This window comes from Setaria viridis, chromosome 3 (genome assembly GCF_005286985.2).
Source record: "Setaria viridis chromosome 3, Setaria_viridis_v4.0, whole genome shotgun sequence".
NCBI classification, from domain to species: domain Eukaryota; kingdom Viridiplantae; phylum Streptophyta; class Magnoliopsida; order Poales; family Poaceae; genus Setaria; species Setaria viridis.
The window spans coordinates 21,627,527-21,636,588 of NC_048265.2; the positions used below are offsets into that span (position 1 = coordinate 21,627,527).

Genomic DNA, 9,062 nt, shown 5'->3' on the forward strand with positions numbered 1-9,062 from the left:
TTCACCTACGTAGCAATTCTTGACTAATGGAGTGATGCTATTCTTTTTTTTACCTTAACCTCTCCAGAACTTATAATAAATATTTTGACCCAGTAAACAATCTTAAGTGAAATGATTGTAACATAAAGTTGTAGATGCCTTCGAGAGCTATAGGTTTTTTTAAAATTTATCCCCGTCGGACTTAGTATGAAAAGCTATGATTTTTTTCTCATAATAGAGCTGTTTACATTTCTGGAGCGCGGCTGCTTCCGTGACGCATTTGTGAAAATCAATTTCTACGGGTTCTAGCTTATACGACTCATCTCTGAAAATAGAATCTATTTTTAATGACGGTAGCTTATGTATATATAACCATAAAATTGTGATCACATGATCCTTGCAAAACAAAAGCAAGTATAAGAATATCATTTCGTGCATCACTAAGCCGCCATATTTGCTTCTCACACTAGATTTATGCAATTTTTTTTAACGAACGGGCACAAAATAATGCCAATTCATTAATAAAGAAGAGACGGTTACAAGAAAACAGCCTAGAGTTAAAGAAAACTCTAAGCCACAACATCCGAAGACTTAAGACTCTACAACTCTATCATCACCGGTCGCCACAAAGTATCGCGCTTTTCTATCGAAGACCAAACAGCAAAGACAAAGTACCTTCCAAATCACCACAACACCAAGCATGTCTGTCGTTGAGATGGCCTATGTTATATATGCAAAGCCAATCGCTCCCACGGCACTAGATCATCCTTGTCCACAAGTCGCGCACATGTAGTTGTCGAAAACCCCACACATGGCTTCACAACATCATAAACCGAAGGAGAAATGGACAGTACTATGCCGTAAAAGGTCGTCGCCATGCAGGAACCATTGCCGTAATGACACTGCCCCCCTCCCCCCCAAAAAAAAATTTACTAAAGAATTTCATGATCTAGACCACTCCAAGACTACTTCGTAGTTACCACCACGAAACCACAAAGTGGTGCTAGAGGGGCTCCTCACCTCAATCTCATCACCTCGGAAGAACACATCGCATAGGGGTCTCGCCGTGTCCACTACTGGACCGTACATCATGGATCTGTCACCATCAAAGGGGTACGCAACGCCACCCTACAATCCTAAGATCACCTTGTTTTGCCGAGTTGTCACTGAAATCTTGATTGCACCCCAACTCCCCAAGCACAACCACCAAAAAGCCTATCTAGAAATGCTGGTCTACGAGCTGAAGCAAATAAACCCCAGATTATAACATGTGACCTCTCTATCTTAGATGTTACAGCAATGCGAGGTGATATGACGAGAGATGACCTGTGACACAGCGGGAGCAGGAAGCGTGGTACCTGCCGGATTGCCACTGATTTGCTGCTGCAAGCCTACAGGACGCAGAAGATCACGCGCGCCCACATTTGTCCCCACCTCTCCCCCAAATTATGGGGAAGGTCCACCACCGAGAGTTGAGCACTAGCGTATCATCAGGTGTCTCCCAGCCAGGTTGCATCCGCGCGCGCACGCCTATAAATTCGGAGCCCCCGTGCTGGCCCGCCCAGTATCATGCATGCACTGGCACCAGCAGCAGCTCAGGCTAGTCTTTGGCTTGCTGTAGCTACACACTTGTCTGCAGCCACATATCCGATCGAGAAGTGCTGTTGCGAGCACGATCAGAATGGCGGCGAACTCCTCGACGGCCGTGAAGATGGCGTCGGACGGGCTGTGGCAGGGTGAGAACCCTCTCGACTTCGCGCTGCCGCTCCTCGCCGTGCAGATCGCCGTCATACTCGCGGTCACGCAGGGCCTCGCGCTCGCGCTCAGGCCGCTGCGCCAACCGAAAGTTGTCGCCGAGATCCTGGTATATTGTTGTTTTCATTCGTGGTTGAAACTTATGAGCCCGCGACGAGTATATATTAGCAATAACGCAACCAAAAGTATATGATCATTTCCACGTACAGGAAATCAAATATGCGGATCACCAAATCTTCAGAAAATGATGGCCCGCAAAGCTAACAAGTGATGAACATGAACTGCTAAGTCAGATCTCTAACCATTCACACGTCCCCAACCGCATTGCTTGGCATGCTTTTGTTTTCCTCCATCTTTTTAGGAGGGTCTAGTATGCTCGTGTTGAAACTACAGGGGTAGTGTCGTCCAAGCGGCACGCGGCAAGTGTGCGTCCTACACCAGAACAAAACAGCATTCTCTAGACAAATAAACGGTGTGTGTAACAGTTAACAGTTACAGTGTGCAAGTCATCTATCAGTTCGGGGGGAAGATAACTTTAATTTGCAAGTCATCATGTAGTGTCTTGCATGGACGGATGACGGACCTCTCGGGTTGAGCATGGCACAAGCCATCTGAGCTAGCTGCAGACGATCAGCCGCACGAGCGATACAAGGGGCAACATATGTTTCGCTTATAATATGATCGGTGTGTTTGCTTATATTCGCGGCAAGTTAACGCGTGCGTGTTCGTGCAGGGCGGCATCTTGCTGGGACCGTCGGCCCTGGGCCGGTGGGGCGCCTTCCGCCGCACCATCTTCCCGGCGTGGAGCTCCGCGGCGCTGGACACCGTGTCGGGCCTCGGCCTGCTGCTCTTCCTCTTCCTCGTCGGCCTCGAGCTCGACTTCCGCGCCGTGTGCCGCGCGGGGCCGCGCAGCGTGGCCGTCGCCGCGGCGGGCATCGTGCCGCCGTTCCTCGCCGCGCCCTGCCTCGTGCCGCTGCTCAGGCTCGCCGTCCCGTCGCCTCAGCACCACGCCGCGGCGTTCCTCCCGCTATGCGTGTTCGTCGGCGCCGCGCTCTCGGTGACGGCGCTGCCCGTGCTCGCCTGCATCCTCAAGGAGCTCGGCCTCCTCGGCGCGCAGTTCGGCGAGACCGCCATGGCCGCCGCAGCCGTGAACGACGTCTTCGCGTGGGCGCTTCTCGCCCTCGCGCTCGCCGTCTCCGGCGGCGGCGGCGGGCCCACGGGCGCCTCAGAGCTCGCGCCGGTCTACATCCTCGGCTCGGGGGCCGCCTTCGTGGCGTTCATGCTGTGCGCGCTCCGCCCGCTCATGGCGCGCCTGGCGCGCCGCACCGCCGCGCTGGCCTCCTCGGGAGCGCTGGTGGCCTGCGCCCTGCTCGCCGGCGCCGCGACCGACGCCATCGGCGTGCACCCCGTGTTCGGCGCGTTCGTGTTCGGGCTGTCCGTGCCGCGGGAGGGCGGCCTCGCGGAGCGCTCGGGCGAGGCGGTGGCGCCGCTGGTGTCCGGGCTCATGCTGCCGCTCTACTTCGCCACCAGCGGGCTGCACACCGACGTCGACACCATCCGCGGCGCGGCGGCGTGGGGCATGCTCGCGCTCGTCGTGGCCGTGGCGTTCCTGGGGAAGTTCGGCGGCACGTTCGCGGTGGCCGCCTGGACCGGCATGGCCAGGCGCGAGGCCGCCGCGCTCGGCGTTGCCATGAGCGCCAAGGGGCTCGTCGAGCTCATCGTGCTCAACATCGGCAAGGAGAGGAAGGTCTGTTGCGTGCAAGTTGGCAGTTGGCACTCAAACGCGAGTTGAACGTGTGTTTTCTTAACATATATACATACCTGTGGGTGTGCAGGTGCTGGATGACACAACGTTCGCCATCTTCGTGATCATGGCGCTGACGACGACGGTGCTCGCGACGCCGTTCATGGCTGCTCTGTACCGCAGCACGCCGACGGCGACCACACCGGAGAGCGACGGGACCGAGCTCAAGGGCGGCGACGCCTGCCCGGCTTAGCTCAAGCCGAGAGGTTCAGAGGGGTCAACACTCCATGTTATTGTGTTCTTGTATGTATTGTAATAGTACGATGTGCGTGCCGGCAGGTGATGCTGATCAGTACTGTTCAGTGCCAGGGTTGCAGATATGTAATGTACGAACGTAACTGTCGTGAGGAAGTGTAGGACTCCATGTATGTGTGTGTTCACACCTACGTCAACATCCTCATGGATTCATGGCAAATTTCTCAAGTTTCTATCTCACGAACAGAGATCCATGGAGAAGGCTCGATTAATGTGATTTATGGTTTTACACTTGTACTAGTATTTTGTAAAAAAAAACATTTTTCTTTCCAAAGAAGTCAACCTTTTGACTCTTGAATAATTATTGCCAGAGTCTTATTATAGCTCCTGAACTTCAAAACCATGTCTTTGGTTCCTTGAGATCATTTGAAGGTGGCTTTAGATGACATGGCAGTGACCAGTGAGTGTCACCTATGACTTACTCATCTGTCATCTCCCTTCTGTTATCTCTTTCATCGTTTCTGACTTTCGCCAAAACAAAGATACAGTTTTGCTAGATGCTTTTGTCAAGTGACGTGGTGCAAAATCAGTGTGATTTATTATGAGGCCAATATGATTACACGAAATTGATAGTTGAGGGGCCAAATTTGTCCAACGTTGGAGTTCGAAGGCCAATCGGACATGAGCAATAGTTCATGCGTCAAAAGATGCCCAAGGGCCACTTTGCGCAGTTGCAATTAATAAAACCATGTTTTGTCAGTTCCCAAAATATTGCTCCAATGGTGGAGGAAAGTAAAGAAATGCTATGGACATTTTTCAAGCAGCCATACGTAGCGTTAGGAAAAACCCGATAGGAAACGAACTATACGAAATCATCTCGACAATCCTTGCAACTATGTTTAAGAATGCTCTCTGCGTTGTAGTACCACCTCATCCTTCACTCTCGTCTTCCCCAGTGTAGCATTTTGCAAAAGATAAGCTCTTTTCACCATCCTGGTACCAGCTACCACCGGGGTCTGGGGATCCACTAAAAACCGTTCAAATATATGCCTGAAGAGAACCAATTCAAACCAACCATGAAGCCTAAAATCAGAGTTATATAGATGATGACTTCCCTCTGCCTATCTACCATACAACATATCTCACACATGTACACTACAATATAGGCACGGAGCAAACGCACAAGTGAAGGTGTCTCTGAGCATAGTCAAGCAGTGTCCGTGTCGCAACAATGGAGCATTCTGCGTTTCATCCCTTTTTTTTTTCTCCCTTCCATCTCTGCGCATGATGAAGCTGCTACTGGCTAAGTGGTACGCACTCTATCTCGATCTCGACCTCTCCGCGCTCGACGTTCTGGAGCTTCAGCGTGATCTCCTGCTTCACCTTGCCATTGGCAATGGAGATCACGCTGTCCTTGGCAAGCACACCGTTGCTGTCTTCACTGGCCGACCATCTGTAGAGCTCTGTCAATTCGGTGATGGTTGAGTTCTCGTGCTCCTTCGTTGCTGCGATCAGTGGCCGAATGTCCACCTCGGCCTCCCCCATCCGGTCATCGGAGCTGAATGTGTCCTTGTCAAATACTTGCTGTTTGAGGTGGGGGAGAAAAACAGAAGGTTGATCAGTGCAGAGTTTGAACAAAACATTTCATCTGAAGTGAATATTTACAGGGAAAACTATGTCGCTGGATAGATGAACGAGGTAAATACTCGAGGGATTAATTGCAACCTCTCAGAAGTCGAAACAAATGAATACATACCAGTTTAAGAGGTGGAATTGGGTCAGGGATCGAAAGCATTAGTCTTTCGTTCCAGATAGGATTCAGTGTGTTCTTTATCACTTTTGTTTTCATGGACTGAAAAATATGAATGTGTTAGCTGGAAGTCTCAAAGGAATTGAAAACGAGAACAGTCATCTTTGCAGAACCAAGCTGCCATATTTGCCAATAAAAATGTGCTTACCTGGTGCCCTAGAATAATCATCACATATGGATCACTTGACATCACATCACGAACAGCTAAATCTGTGCCTTTTACGATATTGACCTTAACTAATCCAACAAATTCTATCATTCCCACATCCGACTGAAACAGGAAAAACACACCATTAATGTAAAGTATTATATTGAGTGCCACATACACTTGTATATTTAGCATCAGTGAGTTCATCGCACCATTTTCTTTAGTCCTTTGTTATCTGAATCCTTTTTTCTCCAGCTATTCCTGAAAGCATGGCCAAAACCATGTCTGTTGCTATTGTGCTGCTGGTGTTTATCTGGCGCATTCTTCTTATGAAGTGGTAAAGGACATGAAAATTGTGGATCACATACAAACTGTTGAAACTGGTATTTTTTCCTGCATACATACATAGAGAGGGGGGGGGGGGGGGACAAAAAATCATCAGATAGAGTTAGGACAAGTATTGATAATCAATTTACTTCCTTTTTTCGAGAAAGGGCAGGAGAACTGTATTAAGGATATAATCAATTTACTCAATATGTACCTAATGAAATCGTTACGCTCCTCAGTTGAGCACTCTTGTTTTATCTTCTTATTTTCAGGTAAAAAGGCCTCATATCTTGCATTAACAACAGAATTTCCTCCTGATTCAGCTAAACAATTGACTTCTTCATCTGTCCACTCATCCAGATTCACCGAAATCACCTATATTCAATTAAAAATGAATATCCGGTAAGTTCAGCATAAGTTCTGTGACAGTAAAAATAGAGTAGCATTACTATTATGAATTATCCATTAATCATGGCATACGGTAATAGAGTGATGCCTCTTGCTTTTGACAAGAGAAACAATGAGTGACTGCAGTGCACATGTATGGGTCATGGAGGCTATATGTTTTTTCTTTTGAGAAATCAACATTTTGAAGCCTTGCTTTCTAGGGTAGCTCCAACCATAGAAATGGAAATTTGGAATAAGCTGATCTGTGGTGGAACTGAAAATGGAAAAAATGCCTGAACAAAAGGAACTACGAAAAGCACAAAGAGGAAAGTCCATTGGATACCTTTGATATGTGCACTCCAAGACTTCTGTGTGTTCCGGAGCACTTAATGCAAATGAATGCCCCAAAAGGCAAGGCCCTGCAAGTGCAAAAGAAGTTAAATGGTACTAATGCCCATTTTGGATAAGCAGTGCAATATTATTGGTCAGAAAAAAACAGATGCCTGTCAAAACAATCAGATCTAACACTACTTACTAAAGCTATATAAAACAATATTAGATCCTTAGGGTTTGTGAAATTGACCAAAGACTGAAAATTTGCATCTGATGCAAGAAGCAACAAAATAGAATGCATCAGTTAGATATCAAGTGTGACATAATTGACAACTCTAGCAATTTCTTGATAAGCCAAACTGAATGTTCGGGATGAACACTTCTTTTAGAGACTTACGCCCATTTTGGATCAGGAATGCCACAGTCTGCACAGAATTTGTTTGCTGGTTGGTTCAACAGACACTCCAACATTTCCCTCGCAGTAGCCGGATCTGTATCAGAAAATAATCACAAGTAATCATCTGGAGGACAGAAGCCGTTTGCAGCGGGAACACATGAATCAGGCATTGGCAGTTAAACAAACAAAGAAAATTGAACCAGCAGCTCCATCTGTCAATCATTCATCACATAAGATTATTTAGTTTAATTTCTCTCACAACGTGCGAGCTTTTAGTTTAAGAAATTGAATGGCACTGGAATTGACATGAATTCATCAGAGACACGGTGCAAGCAAGAAAACATTGAAATCGATGGCTACAGCAAAATGGGAAAAACAAATAGACAGCAAGGTTCAGTAAAACATTGGCATCCTCCAGCAGCAGAATGTAACGACAAATTTCAGAAATTCACGATCAAATCGAGCATGTATGCTTTATAACCTGAGTCCATATCATTTCCCCAAATTATTAACATTGTAACGTCCTCGATAAATACACAAAAAGATTCAAGAATGCAAAAGGGGAAAGAGGAGGATATCAAACAAAAGACAAACCTGATGCATCAGAGTGATCATCTCCACCATTTTCGGCTTCAAATCCATCGCATGTCCTTCAAGAGAAAGAGAGGGCAAAACATCAAATTGCAAATCCCTAGGAAACGGGCATGCCAGCGCAAGATAACACAGGAGATTACAGAGAACGGAATTAGATATCAGAAGGGACAAAACGCGCACCTTCTGTAATGGGCGCTTGGGGTATCAAGGAAATGCAGAAGATTGTTGCCCTCCATTCGCTCCCTCTCCATCTATCTTTCTTCCTCCTCCTCTACCTCCTAAACTCGTGGAAGAGGAGAAGAACGAGGTGGCCCGCCATCACCCCCACGATTAAATAAAAAACTATAGTCCGGTGCAATGCCCTGATCGAATCGGCTGGCAAAACGAACAGGGTAGGGGAATGGGAGTTGAACGCCGGGAGATTTGGCGTCGAACCAGCGGGGACGCGTCAAGGATTCGCCCGATTTCTTGTTTCTTCCCTCTTCGTCTTTGGTTTTTTGCCCCCTTGATGCTGTTGGATGCGGGACGCGGTATGGCCAAGAATAGGCGGTGACGGCAATTCTATCTGTTTTTGTGTGGGCAGAGTTTAGAGGAATGAGGAGTCCTCCGCTGGAGGAAGGCGGAATATGCCGCGACGCCACTCACGCCAGCAAGAACCGAGGGCGTCAGGGCGGCCTGGCGGGCAATCGGCCATGGCCACGAGGCCGACTACGACCGCTGGTGGTGTGAGAAAATTGAAAATGGTTGGCTGGGGGACGAGACTAGCAGAGTGCAGCTCTTGGTCAGTCGGTCGGCCCACGAAAACTTCAGTGGAATGGCTACAAAATCAGAAGGATTGGCTGGATTCAATCTTCTGTAAATATTGTCCAAATTATTGAGTTGAAACAAACTTTGAACACTTTTTAGGATATTATTACTCCATCTCATACAAATATATGTTATACATATAGCATCCTGATATGATGGCAGTTTAACTAGTAAAATTTTATAAAAAAACAAAATTTCGAGTAAATACAATTAGTTAAAATAGAAATAGTTATAATAATCAAAATATAGTAACAGATATCATAGATTGCCGATCTACTTAAACTTTCTTATACTTAATAGTTAAAATTTAAAAGTTAAACCGGCAGAAGCCCTAACTCACATGGTATATTGCCATAGCTTCATACATTGTTCCTCGTTTTTTTTCTTCTGCGAAGGAGCTTCATACAGGCATATCACTATATTAGTCTTTTAACATGCACCGAGGAAAAAGAAGAGGCAAAAGTAGAGTGAACATCTAGTAGGTGACTTCATTTTTACTTGGAGTGAACCATTTAAAAGAGTTCAA

At 47.1% G+C, this 9,062-nt stretch overlaps 2 protein-coding genes across 2 annotated transcripts; one reads left to right on the forward strand and one right to left on the reverse strand.

Moving 5' to 3' along the window:
• The first annotated feature begins 1,556 nt into the window (after nt 1-1,556).
• On the forward strand, nt 1,557-4,125 carry LOC117847618 (cation/H(+) antiporter 20). The gene is made up of 3 exons (XM_034728855.2): nt 1,557-1,843; nt 2,468-3,481; nt 3,570-4,125. Exons 1-3 carry the CDS (start codon nt 1,661-1,663, stop codon nt 3,729-3,731), a joined length of 1,359 nt encoding a protein of 452 aa, XP_034584746.1. The 5' UTR covers nt 1,557-1,660; the 3' UTR covers nt 3,732-4,125.
• A 685-nt stretch (nt 4,126-4,810) lies between these two features.
• LOC117847162 (probable ADP-ribosylation factor GTPase-activating protein AGD11) lies at nt 4,811-8,449 on the reverse strand. The gene is made up of 9 exons (XM_034728327.2): nt 7,910-8,449; nt 7,730-7,785; nt 7,136-7,229; nt 6,749-6,824; nt 6,233-6,393; nt 5,904-6,084; nt 5,692-5,814; nt 5,490-5,585; nt 4,811-5,317 (listed from the first exon to the last, which is right to left on the reverse strand). Exons 1-9 carry the CDS (start codon nt 7,978-7,980, stop codon nt 5,030-5,032), a joined length of 1,146 nt encoding a protein of 381 aa, XP_034584218.1. The 5' UTR covers nt 7,981-8,449; the 3' UTR covers nt 4,811-5,029.
• Between the last annotated feature and the right edge of the window lie 613 nt (nt 8,450-9,062).